This window comes from Sinocyclocheilus grahami, unplaced genomic scaffold (assembly GCF_001515645.1).
Source record: "Sinocyclocheilus grahami isolate Dianchi unplaced genomic scaffold, SAMN03320097.WGS_v1.1 scaffold1682.1, whole genome shotgun sequence".
NCBI lineage: Eukaryota > Metazoa > Chordata > Actinopteri > Cypriniformes > Cyprinidae > Sinocyclocheilus > Sinocyclocheilus grahami.
The window spans coordinates 118,492-137,210 of record NW_015506861.1 but is presented as its reverse complement, the minus strand read 5'-3'; the positions used below and the strand labels follow the sequence as shown (position 1 = coordinate 137,210).

The window sequence follows — 18,719 nt, the reverse complement described above, 5'->3', positions numbered from 1 at the left end:
CCATATATATTTGAAGGAGACCAGGAATAATGATTAACTTGATAAAATCTATCTATATAAATCCTATATTTTATTTAGATAGATTTTTTTTTAAACTTTTTTTGTATTTTTGTACCTTTTTAAAAAACTTTTTCATAACTTTTATGATTTTTAAAATAACTATATAGTTTTATAAAACTATATAAAAGGACAGATAGCTAGATAGTTATGGAACGTGGCCAAAAATGATCAAGAATGTTTCTGAAAATTGTAACTACTTTGAACAAGAGAACTTAAAGCCTATAGGTTGTAATGTGTAAACTCTATATAACGTGTAAGTATTATTTCACGTGTAAAACATGTTGCATTCCATTCGTTCGTTGCATTCTACAAGCATTTGCATATTATCAGCCCTAAATAATATTCAATACTATTTAGGGCGGATAATATGCAAATTGGGACGCAGGGCGCATCTGCGTCTAATTAGCAATGGCATCGTTAAATCAATCAGTGGTATACCTGTGCTTGCTTCTTTTTACGAAGAAGCGCAATTCGTGGTTCAATGTTGGACAGCGCAAGCCTCAGGTCATCCTCCACCTGGAGCCGATTTTGGTACTTTGTTTTCAAAGCCGCCAATATTAAAAACCCGGCCTCGCACAGATATGTTGAGGTGAATGGAAGAAGTAATTTTACAGCGGCGTCAGATAACCGAGTATATTTAGGCATCACGCTCAACCAAAATGACGGCAGAGAGGAAGAGCTGTAGAGGTGTCGCAATCTAGTGTCGCTCTTTAATTTGACTAACTGCTCCCCCATGTCAACTGGAAGGTCTTTTCCTGGGCAACTGAAGGGATCTCTGACCGAAGCAAATTAACTGAAATCCTCAGTGAAATAACGGCCGAATTGTTGTTTTAGTCCCTCAACATGTTGAGCGACTGTGTTAATCAAAGGAGAGGTATTTATCCCGGTCTCTTGCATAAAGTCGGCAAAGTTGGGAAACATGTCAACATTTTTATTAATCAGCCGATCATTCCAAAGATCCAGTTTGCCAATGAATGCACTGACTTTGTCTGAAAGGAGCAAGATGTTGGCATCTCTCCTTTGCATCGATGTGTTCAGCGAATTCAACCTGTCGAAAATGTCTACAAGGTACGACAACTGCGCTAACCACAGGGGGTCATCCAGGTACCGCGCAAGGTCGGACTTCACATTAACAAGAAATGTCTTCACCTCTGAACGCAATTCGTAGAGGCGATGTAAAACCCGACCTCTGGAGAGCCAGGGAACCTCAGTGTGAAAAAGGAGCTGCTCGTGTTCTGCTCCTATTTCCTGACAAAGCAAGGAAAACAAGCGTGCATTTAATGGCCAAGCTTTAATGAAATGGACAATTTGCACTGCCTGCTTTAAAACGGCTTTAAGAGACTCAGGCATTTGTTTTGATGCGAGAGATTCACAATGAATCATACAGTGGGTCCACTTGGCTAAAGGAGCTAAATTCTGGACATGAGTGACAAGACCGCTAATCCTCCCAGTCATTGAATGGCCCCGTCCATGCTAATCCCAACACATTTATCTCATGATATGCCTGCATCCCGTATATATCCATCCAGAACTTCAAACAATGCCTTGCCAGTTGTGTGATCTGGAAGAGACCGACAGAAAAGAATGTCCTCCTCAATATTACCATTTTTGACATATCTGACATAGGTAACTGTGCTAGCCCTGCAACATCAGTTGTCTCATCAAGCGATCTGAGCCATCTGAGCAATCGCATGCCGGCACTGTACCCGCGTGCTCGCTCTCCCCGTTGTACTCTGATCTGCCGCAGAAGTGCAGTGAGCTACACGCTTACTGAGACAAAATGCTCACTCAAGCATGAGTCTCGCTCTTCTCCACTCGTGGACCGCCTCCACTGGAGACAGTCCCGCTCTTCCGTTTTTCCTCTCTCAGCAAGTCTCGGAGAGAGAAACGACGAAGCCTGGGAACTAAGCAACCAGGTCTGAGCAATCTCATGCCGACACAGAGCCTGCGTACTTGCTTTCCCCGCTGCACTTCGATCCGTGTCTCACGCAAAAGGATCAGTGCCCCTCTTTACATCGAGCCGCTCTATCCTCCACAGTAGATCGGAGCAGATGCTGCCGCTGACAGCTTCAAATTTGTGTGTGTGTCACTATGGCTGCACTCACAGACACGGGCTGCTTTACCACGAAAGCAGTCTGCCCCCATTCGTTCGCGGAAGGTGGCCCTGCCTCCCCGCGCTCATGTTTCTCTCCTCCCAGCTACCTCGGAGGAAGCAACGACGAGCTTGCGGGGTGAACGATCAGACTTGAGCAATCCTCTACACACATCATGCGTATCTCAGGGAACAGAGGTTCCATTAGTAACCGAGTACATTTTTGTTTTTTTTTCAAGCAGAGCAGGGGTTTTTTCCAAGCCGAGCGGGGTTTTTCTACTTGTGTATATTCTTCTTGAAACGCAATAAAATGCAAAAAGTACGATTACCCAAATAATGCCTCGTCTCTGTTTTTTCTTGAAAACCATTTGCGCTCCCCTTCCGATCTCTCCGTGCCCCCCTGTTGAGAACCACTGCGTATAGAGACATCAGAGCCAGCAGCAAATTCCAGAAGATCTGGCCGAGGTAAGGCTGCTCTCAGCGGGTTCATGAGCGCTGAAGGGTGTCTCCAAAAGTGTCGAAGCAAATTTTCAAATAGACATTATCTTTATTAACAAACCGCATATTTGAAGTCTAAACAAGTACATTCTCCCCTAAAAAACTCTTAAAACTACATTCCGTCACACAAAAACAGTATTATTTTTTACATTTTAGTGGATTTGGGCGTACACCATGACACTCGCAGTGAGAAATACGGGAAGCGGAGTGATACAAATGGTGAAAAGGCGTTCCTGTAGCGATACCAGTACAATATCTCACAAGTTAATCTAGGTTCATTTCTAACAACAATTTCTTTACATTTTAAGTTGTATAAAATATCATTAATTAACATGAATTAACAACAAAGAAGGGTATATTTATAAATTTGCCTTTTTATTGCCATGTGCCAGGTCATTTTTGTCAGTAATGAAATCATTTAGATTTACAATCTGCACTATAAATCAAGCGTAGTATTGCAGATAAAACCTGGCGCGTATTGTAGTTTATTCAGCAACAAACTGAAAGCTCATTTAAATTATTGCAGAGCTTTCCGGTCTACCGACAACCCCGAATAAACTCAGAGCTGCACTCCATCAAGATGTAAGGAGCACTGAATGTATACTCTGATAACAAAATGCAATATATAGTTCAAGATATTGACTACATGAGCCTGACTAGCTGAAATTAAATTAATACACAGTGGCATGAACTTTACATGAACTATCTTTGAATTAAACGCACAACTTCTAATCTTTGGACATGTCTGAGGTTAGAGGACTTTTTTAGTTTTAAAGAATGGCTTAGTGCAAATAGCGGCAGATGATAATTGCACTTCAGTGTGTTGTAGTACATTATAAAACAGCATGCAATAATAACAACGCATTCTAGACAGGCAAATCTAACCAGAATTTAACTGGCTCATGAAGGGTCTTCCAGTATTTTAGTTCAGAAACCTGAAATTAATGAGACTTGAACTCTTGAAACATCTTTGGCAACAGCAGAGCGTTCTTATCTCATTGTCAGCATGTGTGTGTGTGTGTGTGTGTGTGTGTGTGTTTTGTGAAGTGCATGTGTTCCTCATGCCAAAGAAAGGAGAGCATAAAGGGCCGCCTGAGCTCAACACATGATCTCGGTAAAGGGAAAAATCACGTCTCTCTTTAACGCTCCACAACATCAATAACAGCAGAGCTACACTTCTGATTGTGCCGTTTGTTTCCTCACCATGGCAATAGCAGGGCCGGGTTTAGTCTTGGCTCACTGATGTACAGAAAATTAGCAATATTTACAAAGACCTCCACAGCTAATGTATCCTCAGACGTCAAATATGAGCACATACATACACAGGAAACACTTTGTCATCATTCACTACTTTCAAATGTGTGTGTGTGTTGCAATGAAATGAAGCTCTACTTACGGTTGGAGCTAAAGTCATCCACAAGAATAATTTCCTGTATCAAGTGAGGTGGGCTTCTCATCAGTACACTGAAACAAAAACAACAGGATAAACAACAGGATAAAAAAGATAAATGCACTATAATAAAGCTAATATAATAACGTGTGGTACAGAAAAAAAAATAAGCTCAATGCAGCAACTACTATTGTAGCTACTATTAGTCAGGGCTCACTTAGGGTTTGGGGTTTGTTCAACTCACTAACACTAAGTATTAAACTTCAGTGTGTAATGTGTCCTGCACTGTTACTACACTCATGACTGATACCTCAAACTCTGCATGCATGACATGAAGAAACAGAACAAACTGAGCATTTTTACACACGTGCCTAAAACGTTTAACAGTTTTGTAGCTTTGCAGGATGGTTTCTTCAAGCATCTTGGAGACGTTGCCATGGTTCTTCTGTATTTAGTCTGTCTGAGTTTGTGCTGTTTCTTCATGTCATTTCAGACGGACTGGATGATGGTGAGATCAGACCTCTGTGTGGAGCACTGGCTGTTGTCAGACTCTGTTGTCAAAAATCTCAATGGATTATTACAATTAATGGCAAAATGAATGTTTGGAAATGTAAACTGATATTTCCTACTGACACACTACAGCAAAAGATAGAAATAACTGACTTAAAACCATTTTTTAGCTGGTGAAAATACTAGTGTTCTAATCATTTTGGCCATCACTGTAAAATACAGAAATGACACTGAAATGATGTACTGTAGAGTCAGTTTGAGATACACTGAAATAACAAGGTGACCTAATAATGGTAACATCTATATTAACTGGTTTTATTTAAGTCAAAGATATTATTTAAAGGGCTCATATGATGCTGCTAAAAAGAACATTATTTTGTGTATTTGGTGTAATGAAATGTGTTTATGCGGTTTAAGGTTAAAAAAAAACATTATTTTCCACATACTGTAAATTATTGTTTCTCCTCTATGCCCCGCCTTTCTGAAACGCGTAGATTTTTACAAAGCTCATCGGTCTGAAAAGCGAGGTGTGCTCTGATTGGCCAGCTATCCAGTGCATTGTGATTGGCCGAATACCTCAAGCGTGTGACGGAAATGTTATGCCCCTCACCATACTGTGATGCCTTGTCCCGGCCGGAGCGACGAGAAAAAAACATTAAAACCCATTACAAACGACGCATTTGTTGCATCCAGTGGAGACATAATTATGGATTATAATGACTTATACTGTCTTTTTATGTGTTGCATTGCATCGCGCTGTGTAAACATAAAACCATGTCTGTGCAACTTTACAGATCTTCTTTATGCACCAAGAGCTTGTAACACTCCAAAGAGAAAGGAAAACTTGAAATCGCATCATATGACCCCTTTAACATAACTGAATAGGGACGAAATGATTAGTCGACATTATTGACAACGGCAACAATAAAAACTTGCTGACAAATGTTTTTGCTGTCGATTAGTCGCTCCTGCAATGATGTAGTTTGACTGTAGAGCAAGACTGTATTTAGCCCTCCCGGAAGCAATCCAATAGAAGAAGACCCCTTTAAATAATATCTTTGACTTATGAGAAGAGCAAACAAAGCCGAACCAGTCGAGTACATGAAAGTTTTACAAAAATGCAAAAAAAATGCTGCCATATGAAAAGGCCCCGATACACTCATGGCGAAGTTCTTTTTTCATTCTTTGGTTAGGAGCAAGAAGAAGCTCGACACGGTTTACTGAGATCGGCGCTTACATGAATATGTAAATATCTGCTGCGCGCTTTCCTCTCAATAACTAAATAAACACAACAAACATGACAGTGTGGGAAAACAGCAGTTAAGAAAGCAGCTGATCACAGCGATGTGGATATGTTTGCACCAGCTCTGTAAGTTACATTACTTATTACACGGATACTTGCCGCATAAGTAAATAATTTCCCGGAAGCAATCCAATAGAAGAAGACCCCTTTAAATAATATCTTTGACTTATGAGAAGAGCAAACAAAGCCGAACCAGTCGAGTACATGAAAGTTTTACAAAAATGCAAAAAAAATGCTGCCATATGAAAAGGCCCCGATACACTCATGGCGAAGTTCTTTTTTCATTCTTTGGTTAGGAGCAAGAAGAAGCTCGACACGGTTTACTGAGATCGGCGCTTAGATGAATATGTAAATATCTGCTGCGCGCTTTCCTCTCAATAACTAAATAAACACAACAAACATGACAGTGTGGGAAAACAGCAGTTACGAAAGCAGCTGATCACAGCGATGTGGATATGTTTGCACCAGCTCTGTAAGTTACATTACTTATTACACGGATACTTGCCGCATAAGTAAATAATTAGACCAAAATTATTGATTTGAGTTGGAATATTTTATTAGCTCTTTAAACGCAAAGCTTCTGCAAAGAAAAACAGGTCCTAACAAATGGCTGTGAGCCTAGAAGTTCACACAAGATGGACATTTAAGTCATAATGTACAGTCGTATCAATAATTACATAAAGATGAGGGCGTAAAATGTTATTTGAGACGAAAGCATTTTAAAATCTTACCTGTTTATTAGGGCTGCACAATTAATCGGATTTCTAATCGCGATTACAATTATGAATGCCACAATTACGTAATCGTTCAAAGTGGCAATTAATCGTTCAAAGTCCACTCATGTTATTCTGTGTGCTTAAGATATGTTTTTTTCTTTCTACGTGTTATCGTAAGGGTTTTTCCATTGTTTTCGTTTTAGTATAACATTATAATACCATTCATATTCTTTCTTTTTTTATAATTTAAAGAAGAAACCAATCCGATGTATATTTGACATTTGAGGCTTAATACTACAGAAAAGCACTAAAGGTTTTTCAGTTAGAGTGTTTTCAGCTGGTTTATTTTCATATAAAAATACGGCATGCAGTTGCATTAAACAATGGTATAAACATCATTCAATGTAAGTTGTGATAATCGTAATTAATAATTTCAAGGGATTAATCGACAATTATGATCTTTGTCATAATCGTGCAGCCCTACTGTTTATTATCTTAAATCCATTACAGTATACAAAACGATTGTTCTAGCAACAAGACAAACACTTTTAACAATACTACTGCAAGCCTACTGTTAACATTGAAGTCGTCCCGTTTCATTTTACAGTAAATACAGCCAATAACAGTAAAGATGACAGCAATTGCGTTTGAATGAATGGCGGTGTGATATGAGAGATGTGAAAGAAGCGCTGGCCGTAAGAGCATGTGTTATTCTGCGTTGCTAATGATGAAGGTTGTCATCGCGGATTGTTACACGGCTCTGTGGAATACTTGATTCTGATTGGTCAGTCGTGACATTCCGAGTTATGCTATTCCTCGATAACAACGGGAAAAAGCTGATAACATCATAGATATGTATAGAATGTATTTATACCAGGGGTGTCAAACTCAATTCCTGGAGGGCCGGAGCCATGCTGAGTTTTGTTCCAATCCCACATACCATGTAGTTTTCAAATAAGCCTGAAGGACTTGATTAGTTGGATCAGGTGTGTTTAATTAGCGTTGACTCTAAACTCTGCAGGGCTCCGGCCCTCCAGGAATTAAGTTTGACACCCCTATACATATCTATGGATAACACAGGCTCATCCGGGTAACTGAACTCGGCGCTATACGCTTGCTAGGAACAGTTATTCTTCGTGGAAGCTTTGCGTTTGGTGAGCTAATAAAATATTAAAACCCAATTCAATATTATGTGTAGAATTATTTTATTATGTCATCCTGGTATCGTGGACTCGCTCTCTTGTTTCATACAAACGCAGCTGCTGTAATTTTGCGATGATTGTTTTGTACACTGTAATGGATTATAAGATAACTAACAACCTGGTAAGATTTCAAAACAGTTTCATCTTAAATCAGTATCTTTTATTGCCTAAATTATTTATCTGGTGAAATGTTGTGTAATAAGTGGTATGACTGCACCATATTTCTTAAATGTCTGTCTAGTTTGAACTTGCTGCTTGCTCGCAACTGCTGTTTTCACGGAAGCTTTGCATTCAAATATTTCAACTCAAATCAATATTTCAGGTCTAATTTACAGATCCATTTATATAATCTATAATCTATCTATTTTTATAATCTATATTTACTTATGTGGCAAGTAGCTGTGTAATAAGCGGGATAATGTACATCATTATCCGTTACGTAATATACCTCAGAATGTCACGACTGACCAATCAGATTGAGTATTTCAGGCAGCCGTGTAATAATAATCATTAGATTAATCGATTATCAAAAAGAACGTGTTGCAGCCCTATCGCTCAATCTGCCTATATACATTGTTTTGTGTTAAATCAGGCAGAACCAGCTCTTTAAGGAAGCAGTTGCAGGTTCTTCAGTGGAATCAGACGGAGTTTTCTCTTTATGTGTATAAGTGCTGCTGTCCAGCACAGCTCTGTGTGTTCAATGCAGTGTAGGCTGTCACCTTTTAATAGTGCGCAGCAGGGTGGAGCGCGCCTCATTGTGAAAAGTGATGATGATGCTGGTGGGCGGCAGGTCAGGGTCAAAGGTCATGGAGGCACATCTGTGAATGCAGTAAATACACAGGGCGGATCAGGGCTTTCATTGTCACGGCTGAGCACACAGCAGGACAATATTAAATCTACTGTAGCTCACCGCACAGCCATAAGGAATGTATTTGCACACGGTAAATGTTAAACAGAGTTTAGAGTACTACATTCCTATTGGTAGCTGAATGCTCAATTAAATGAGCCCAAATATGTAATAAATGGCAACGTTACCGATAGTGGCGTGTGTCTCTGATGGCGCGTTCGCTGCCCAGTCGGTCGCTCTCCTGCAGGTTGAACGCATGTTCTCTGTACGGATCCTCACCTGCCTTCAGCTGCTTACTGGATAGAAAAGCCTTTTCATCAAACTGGCCCAAGAGCTGACCCTGCTGCTCCAGCTTTGGTGCATGAGTTACCTGACAGACACACACACACACACACACACACACACACACACACTGGATTATCCACTTGTGATGCTGTTAAATAAATGTCTCACTTGCAGAGTGCTCACTGAGATTAAATATTATACTATAATAAAAAATTATTGTACTACCATATTATTAACCCTGTTAAGACATATAGTCAGTAGAATCTATATTTTTTTAATGGAACGGTTTATTGAACCTTTAGACAAAATGTAAAAGTTTGCATATATGTTTATGTTTTGTTTTTGATACATCAGATACATCATGGCTCATATAATATGATATAGTAAAAATATGGAGGGGAGATAAACTCATTTGTATTCAGGGACACTCTGATACTTGTAATGTAAATCAGTGAGATCTTTATAACCATATAGCAGATACTTACATAAAATTACATAAATATAAGTCGTCACTCTATATCTCCAATAATATGCTTTAGTAATATGATGAGATTTAAATGCTTAGTTTGATGATCCAAACATATAACGCAATGCAATATAATGATGACTGAGAGATGAACAAATAAACGCTCCTCAAAAGATCCTGATGATCAGATTTGAGACTCACATTTGAACATGATTTTATCAAGTAATTAAAGCAAAGCTGCTTCAGTCCAGTAAGAATTCACCTTGAAATATTACTAACATTATCAAAGTTATTCTTACGTTCACTTTATAAAAATCAGTACGTGTGTACAGTGTCTTGAATGAACTGAAAACCTTCAATTGCCATGATCTAAAATTTGCCATTTGGCTTATTTTGATCAAGTAAAATGTTGTTAATACTATACAATAAGGATCCGTTTGTTAACATTAGATAACTACTGTACTATAAATGACTTCTAAAGCATTTATTAAACTTATTTGATGTTAACTTCAACATTGACTAAAACATTATTATAATCTAAAGTTGTATCTGTAAATATTATTTAATGGATAGCTGACATGAACTAACAATGAACAGCTGTATTTTTAACCACCGCTTTCAAAGATTAATAAACATTGCTCATTGTTAGTTAATGTTTATTCATTAAAGTTGTGCGATCGGAAAAATCAACAACATTTAAATAACTTTACATTGTTCTGTATTTTCTCAGCCTGATATAGAAGTGCATATAGAAGTTATGTTCTATGAGAAATGCTTGCTTTTTTACATGCACATTCATCACATAATACTTATGAGACAAAAAATAAATAATAATTCCACACACAGACCTCAACACTGGATGCATGAAACATGACAAGGCTAACAATCAACTGAGATACAAAAAAAAAACAGATTTTGAGCAGAGAAACAAATATTACAGAACAATACGTTACTAAATACGACAACAAAATCAAGAGCAAATGTAAACGAAACTGTCAAACAACGCAACCATTTTCATAATAAATCATGCACTGGTGAATGCTGGGAAGAGGCGCCTTGAGCCACAAAACCATTTTTCAGTGCACTATAAAAAGTATTCTTAGATCAAGTAACTAGTGCTGAACAAAACAACCAAAGACTTGATTATTGTTTAGTGGTTTGTTGTTCTGAAAGGGATAGTTCACCTAAAAATGAAAATTCAGTCATTGATATATATATATATGTTATGATGTTCAGGTAGAGATCACTTTTTGAAAGATGATAGTGAAAATCTATCAAAGGAAAAATTCATGATTGCATCTCTTTTAAGAATGGTTTTTTTTTTTAAGTTCAACAAAAATGGAGCCCAAAGAAGAAGAGACTCAAGCTGTGAGCTGGAGATACAGCGTGAAGTATTCATGTGCTGAGAGAGAGCGACCTTAACTTCCATTTCTGAAGAAAGCGGAAATAGAGGTGAAAATCTCTCTACACTCCATAAACGCTTTCAGAAAGAGCAGCTGACTCTATATGAATGCACTCGGCCGTCCAAAGACCTGCTCCATCCAAACCTCTGTTCAGACACCTGCTGTGACTTTACTTCAGAAGTGCAATCTCCACGAACAGGCACCTGTATGCACAGTTAAGAACGCATCAGTATTTATTGCCATTTGATAAATGGACTTTCTGCAGGAGTTCTAACACTTGTTGTTGCATGATTTGTCTCGCTAGAAGCTAAATTGTTAAGTCTGTAATGGTGCTTCCACTTCAGCATTAATTTAATTTATTTGAAAGATTTAGGACTGCATAAAACTGAAATTGCGATATGGCTTAGTGGCTTCATTTTTCTTTAGTAATAATAATAATTATTATTATTATCAGAATTGCAATATGGCTTAGAGCAATTATCAAATCAAAAAGGCTGCAATTTATTTAAATAATAATAATAATAATTATTATTATTATTACCGGTATTATTATTATTATTATTATGTTGGCCAAATCACATTTACTCGCATTTAAATCGATGGAAGCTTGTTTCCAAGCTTGATAATTGTGACTTTTATCTCGCAATTCTGACTTTTTTCTCAGAATTGTGAAATGTAAAATGTAAAAGTCAGAATTGTGCATTTTTATTGAGTGGCGGAAACAAGCTTTCATATAAATTGCAATCGCCCTACAACAGATACAATAAAGTTTTTCTCCACATACACCGCTGCAAACATACAATCTGACTGTGTCGTGCTCAGTGTCACGTGTGCTTTAGCTTCCTTTACTGAAGCTGGTAACTTGTACTTTTACCACACTAGGGATGTAATGGTATGAAAATTTCTTATCACGATTATAGTGACCAAAATTATCATCAAGGTTATCGGTATTATCACGGTAAAAGTACCGACACATAAATCAGTTCACCAAGTTTCATATTTAAAAATCAACAAACAAAAACTCTATACCACACATGCCTCAGGTGTGAAAGCCATCTCCTTGCTATGAAACTGCAGGTTGCTCTAAATGTGTCCTCAATCTCATGTTCTCATGTTTAATTCCATCGGCAGCTCTGAACAGAGCTAATGAGATGCACATGCCACTGGCTATGACAGCATCTGCTGTGGAAGCAAACAGATGCACAGCCTGATCAGCACAGCGTCAACACACCGTCTATCGCTGTTATTCAGGCTGATGAACAGCAACTAGAGCATTTTTTCTGGAACATTTGGTCTGTTCTTTGTGCATCGAGTCTGGAGGTGTATCCTGCAAATGACATGGTTTTCCTCTCAAGTACCACATAATCACTCAGTAACAGTAGCATTTCAGTTTTAGTTTTTTAGCACAGAAAGTTCACCTAAATTAAAATGAGAAATGTTGCATTGACAACTAGCTGAAATAAAATTTCAGTTTTTTTAGTATAATTTATTTTATTTCAGTTAAAGTTTATTTTTTATGTTGAGAAATTTTGGGGAACAAAAATATGGTTTTAGTTTTACTTACAGAAAGCTTGATTGTAGTGCTGGGCGGTATACCGGTTCATACCGGTGTTTATTTTTGTTATGATATGAATTTTTTAAATACCGCAATACGCTTACCGTATGCCGCTTAAACAACGTTGGGAACGTGACACTGTTTGAAAGGGGTCTCTTTTCACTGTTGCACTGTGGTGAGGGAACAGCTGTATGTGTTACTAAGCGTGAAAGTTCTGAAACTGAAGCTGTAGAACTAATAGAACGTGATGACACAGAAGAACTCATCCACAATATCCACATTGACCTCCACAAATATCCAGCGCCCGCTGCCATCAGCTCCCGCGTCTCACACACACACAAGCGCGACTTTAGCACTAGATTTAGCAACTTTCAGACCCTTTTAGCGGCTTTTTTCCATAGAATATTCATACTGACAAACCTAGCGACTTTTTTGGATAAACCTTAGCTATGGTTCAGTTGGAAGATTTCGCCAGTGCTGTCCCGCGAACGCGAGGTCTGACTTTCCCGGAGAAGTGTCCCCTCTCTCGGCGTCTGTTCTGTGCAGTGAGCGGCAGAGAAGCACCGCAGCCGACTCCTCAATAAATGAGAACAAAACGTTTGCTTGGAAAGCGTTTCCAAGCACCTGCCGCTTACTGATTTTTTGGAATTATAAATATGAGCGTAGTTCGTCTGTTAATATCACATGCACTTTTTTGTCTGTTGTTGTTTTTAGTTTGTTACTCAGACGCAGACAGTGCGCTGCATGAGACAAAAAAGTAATATAGCCAAAACAACCGCATAGCCGCTCTTTAGTGTAGATGCACGTTGATTTTATCAGACGATGCCGCGATTATAAATGAGAGTGAATCCTGGTTAACATGTATTAAAAGGGAGCGTGTTTAGTGTGGTATTTTTGGACAATATTCACTCATCATTACAGTAAAATAGGACATTCTAAGTCAATATACTGCAGTATTTCCTCTCAATCAGTAGAAAATATGGTTAACACCCGGTCATGCATGAAAAAAAAAAATACTGTCATGTACCGTGAAACCGGTATAATTTTGAATAATACCGTGATATACATTTTTGGTCATACCGCCCAGCACTACTTGATTGATTCTGTAGGTCATTTGTACAAAAGAAGTTAATATGCTCACTAATTTGATTTATTGTATAACAACACAACAAGCGATCAAGCCCTCAGTCGAGTCATCCCTGATATGAGACATCTGGTTTGTGCTGCGTGTGTCCAAGCAGCTGGCTGTTTACATGCATCAAATGGACAAGTACAACAAAATCAAACCAGGCCATTAGCAGAACAGCACTAACATAATGTTGCTTGGGAGCAACATGCAAATGATGCAGGGAACAATGTGCAAATATTGCTCACGCCGCTTTGCCAAAAAAGCCACATCAAATAAATCCACTGCGGTACTTTGTGCATCTGTAACTCTTCCTAAACAGATCAAAACAGAGCATGAGAGAGAGATGCTTGCGCTGATATTTCAGTATTTGTTCCCCTCATAAAAGAACATTAGCCGAGACTGATGTGCTGCGAACAGACCTCAGTAAAGACAGGATCTGGCTCAGGGCAAATAAATAAATGCGCTGTGCAACGATGCTCCCGAGACACACCGTCCATAAAAAGCCTGAATTGCTGCTGTGATAAAGCACCCAATGTATCCCTACACACACAGGCTATCCTTTTCTTTCAGGTCTTCTGTCATTAATAGAGTGAAAGGGCTCATGGCAAAGCGGACAATCATTTCATCTTATTTTACAGGCAGAGGCACAAATACAAGGGTAGATCAGATATCAAAGCAGGCTAATGGATAGCGGGATTACTGGAGCTAACGTAGAGAATTACTATAACTTCACAGCGGTCAGCTAATGTCTATTATGAGGACAAGACCAGCACTGCTGAATGCTTATTAGTGATGGACTGATGTGACTGCAAGGCTCTAATAGTTGAGCATTTTAAGGTGATCAGCATTCACTGACGGTAGCGTTAGCGCTTTCTCGAGTCGGTTACAAAATCTACCAATATCCTATAGTAATGCAACAGTACCAGTACATGCCTCAGATGTGAAAATTATGCGAAAAGCCATCACCTTACAGATTTTCTCTGCTATGAAACTGCAGGCTTTACAGTAATCCACTATTCACTGACTATAGTATGGAAGCTTGTTTCTGCCACGGGATAAAAAAAAAATAATGCTACAGTATATCTTGCAATTCTGACTTTATATCTCACAATTCCTACATCTCAGAATTGGAAGAAAAAAAGTCTGAAATGTGAGATAAAAAAAGTTTTGAAACCTTGTTTCATTTGTTATCCTAAGGCAGAAATGGCCTTCCATACTGTAGTCAGTGAACTATATAAATATAAATAAAAAAAGGCTTCCTGCAGTTTTCAGTCAAAATAAAAGTTTGATGGTTTAATATTTGAAAAGGAATCAATTAAAAGAGCCATACATATTAGTGTTTTAATGTAAAATAAAACGATTATTATTATCATCATTACTACTACTACTACTTCTAAAATGATTATATAATTTTTCTTAAATGATCCATTTTTAATTTGACTCTAAAACAGGCATATTTTTTGTTTATTTTTATATTTACTACTACTACTACTAATTATTATTAAAAAAAGTTTTGAAACCTTGTTTCATTTGTTATCCTAAGGCAGAAATGGCCTTCCATACTGTAGTCAGTGAACTATATAAATATAAATAAAAAAAGGCTTCCTGCAGTTTTCAGTCAAAATAAAAGTTTGATGGTTTAATATTTGAAAAGGAATCAATTAAAAGAGCCATACATATTAGTGTTTTAATGTAAAATAAAACGATTATTATTATTATCATTACTACTACTACTACTTCTAAAATTATTATATAATTTTTCTTAAATGATCCATTTTTAATTTGACTCTAAAACATAGTAATATTTTTTGTTTATTTTTATATTTACTACTACTACTACTAATTATTATTATTATTTTGTCAAATATTGAATCATTCAAAACGTTTTTTTTTGTAAATGAAAACATTTTCATAAAATTTCAGCACATATCTGTACATCACAGTTGCTGTTATTAAATTGCATTAGCCAATATAAATATATATAATACATAGAAATATATATATTAGCCATCCCACTCACTAAATGTGATATTATAGAGATCAGTGTAGTGGAAATATGCATGCACTGATTCTGTGATATTTCTGCCTGTGTGGAATCATTTAAAAAAAATCACAAACTTTGCATATTACGCATTCTTTTTGGAAGCCAGCAGACGTCTGCGGAGTAAAGCCGGAGCGTTTGCTCTCTACCTGATGAATGTGGAGTCAAACTGTGAGAAGCAAAACAAACAACAAACAGCTGTAGAGCACAGATGACTCAGATCGCCTGGAAAATATCTGCAAAACCATAATGATTCGACTCAATCAGCCTAGCTTTGTCAATTTCATTTAGTCAGCATGAATCTGAGTTACGCATTTGAAAATGAATAAAGCAGAGCTTTCTCAACAATATCAACACCGTTTATATCTTCAGTCAGATTTGGCAGTGTTTTATATGAATTAATTGTATCCTACTGTATCATATTTGATAGTAAAACTTCTAATTACATGATCACACACAATCTACTCCATGCCTTCTGTCGTCTGATTGATAGTTTAGACTTTTGTCTCTAGTAAAAGCTCTTTTAGTATAATCGTACAAACGTACACCTTCAGCTCGTCAAATCTTTACTGATTTTTATAAAGCAAACATAAGAGTAGCTTTTCATGTTGTTAGTAATATTTCAAGATGCACATTTTTTTACTTTACATCATTTTTTAGAAAAATCATGTTCAAATGTGAGTCTCAAATCTGATCATCAGGCTTTTGAGAAACATTTATTTGTTCATCTCTCAATCATTGCATTGCATTGCACTATATGTTTTGAATCGGACTAAGAAATATTCTATAGAGTGATGACTGATATATCATTTTATGTAAGTGTCTGCAGTACTGTTATAAAGATCTCACTGATTTACAAGCAAATCAGAATTTCATCGTACTTTTTGGTCACATAAATATCTGCATCCGCACCAACTTGCGTATTTTTACTCAGTTTGTACTTCTAAATAAAACTGAACTGTTTTTTTCCGCACGTATTCGGACTATTATTTCATATGTCAGGGTTACGTTTTAACATTTTTTTCCCCAGTAATCTAAATACTGTGAATTGCATGTTCTAAAATTTCTAGTTTTTGGAATGTTGGCATCTAGAATAAAAATACTCTGTTAGACCTAGTTCCAAATTTGAATTAGAATCCCACTGTGAATCCAGAGCATGTCTGATTACATTTCTGTTGGATTACTGATAAGGGACACGGGGTGTTATTGATAGCCTGAACAGTTTAGAGTAGGTTAAATCCTAACAAAGAAAACACATGGATCGCACACACACACACACACACACCTGCAGCTGGATTAAGGAAAAGCCTCTTACATGCACCTGACACACACACACACTGGCTCCATACATCAGACATGATCACAGAAACACAGATAAACGCATGCAGTACAGCAGTGATCATCATGCAGCCCATCATCATCACCATCACTCACGATCAGAGGAAGAGTGCGCTCCTCCAGCCTCCCTTTCTGCCCGTGGTTCTTCAGCTGGGAGCCCGACGACGAGGAGGAAGAGGAAGGTTTGCTGTCCTGCCACAGGTAATAGAAGGTGCCGAGGATCCAGGCCACGGTGAGGATGAGGATGGCGTTGGCCCGAATCCTGCGCATCATGAGCGGCTCTGAGCGCTTGGCGACCCGCTCCGAGTGTGTGATGTGCTGTCGGCTGTGATGGTGATGATGAGGATGAAGCCGTGCGCAGTGAACACACACACACACACTCTCTCTGTGGCGGGTTTCACTCAGGTCCTAGAGCCCGCCTCTCCTCACACATCACTTCACTGTAACTAACCATGAAACTGCGCCAATAATCGAGCGACATCATTAGTGCGACACTACAGTTAGTTGTAGAAAACAAACGAAAGTGTTTTTACCATGTGTACGGTTTATTATTATCATGCCATTCTATTTAAACTCTTAAACACAGCTATCCTTTGTCCTTTCTTTCTTTTTCTTTTTCAACAAATGATTGGCGAAAGGGTGGTTCAGATACAGTAAATGCGATTGATTGAAAGTAAACAAAAGCTGCTTTATTTCCTTCCTCAGCGTGATGTATGTAGTGTAGCAGAATGATGAGGCTTTAGCAGCATCTTGGAAGGAGCAGAGGCTCAGAGTATCTGTGCTTTGTAGCATGTGCTGGTTCTGCTGCTCAAGCTGGTGTTGTTTTGTTAGCTCTTTGACCTTGGCTTTTGAGACACAACAAATCATAATTGTTCTCAGAATCAGAGTTATTATAGTTAACTAAAGCTAAAACTAACTTTGATGTACTAACAAACTAAAACTGAAATAAAAATGGACAAAAACGGCATAGACATAAAAAAGAAATGACGAAAACATTAAAACCTTAAAATTAAAGTGAAAACAAAATAAAAAAATGAAAATCCATAAAAAACTTTTGTTACTTGAACTAAAGTATAACAACATATTACTTAATGAAAATGAGCTTGAATCATTTTGTATAAGTTAATGCACTTAAATAACTAAAACTTAAATAAGAATAAAAAACAAAAACAAATTAATAACCATATTATAGACACACACAAATAATAATTACTAAAACTTAAATTCAATTTAAACTAAAAACAATATATAAAATAAAACCTAATTTAAAATATTAATAAACAGCTTAAACAAACCACACTCCACTTAATAGAAGATGCATGTTTATTAGATTTGTCTTTCACCTCAGATTTAATGTACAATCTACACATTCACATCCATTTCAACCAATACATTTCAGACTTGTTACAAAGGTTCAATGTAAGCGTGCCTTTGTGCCTTTGTTTGAGCAACAGTTCAGCTCATGGTTTACAGTTATCTGAAAGCACAAGCATCTGACAAGTGTTAATTGGACAGATGTATAAGAAAGCCAAAAAATACTGCAGCCTGTTTGGGCGACACGACTGCACACATAGGTGAAACATTCCTAACAGTAAAGACAGCGTGTTAATAATAAATTAAAGCCACTCAAGTATGGCTGTGCAATTAATCGCATGCGATTATCATGCGCATCTCGTCAGTAAAGCCAGTTTCGTGATTAGTAGTAAATCTCCATCACTTGCTTTCAGATGGAGCGGCATTTACTACACAGAGCCGTAGTTCACTGACAGTTAGGCAATATCGAGTTCATTATCGCAGATCAAATCGCCTGCGATAATGAACATGATATTGCATTACTTGTCAGTGAACTACAGCTCTGTGTAGTAAATGCCGCTCCATCTGAAA

General features: G+C 37.6%; 1 protein-coding gene across 1 annotated transcript in view; it reads right to left on the bottom strand.

Moving 5' to 3' along the window:
• The window catches only part of LOC107572016 (polypeptide N-acetylgalactosaminyltransferase 16-like), a gene marked incomplete at its 3' end in the record, with an annotated part of 47,320 nt that extends 30,013 nt beyond the window's left edge, over nucleotides 1-17,307 (bottom strand). Inside the window, exons 1-4 of the mRNA XM_016258419.1 lie at nucleotides 16,932-17,307; nucleotides 8,807-8,988; nucleotides 8,491-8,589; nucleotides 4,047-4,114 (exon numbers count right to left, since the gene is read on the bottom strand). Coding sequence (XP_016113905.1) covers nucleotides 4,047-4,114; nucleotides 8,491-8,589; nucleotides 8,807-8,988; nucleotides 16,932-17,108 — 526 coding nt within the window. The remainder of the gene's footprint in view (nucleotides 1-4,046; nucleotides 4,115-8,490; nucleotides 8,590-8,806; nucleotides 8,989-16,931) is intronic.
• Between the last annotated feature and the right edge of the window lie 1,412 nt (nucleotides 17,308-18,719).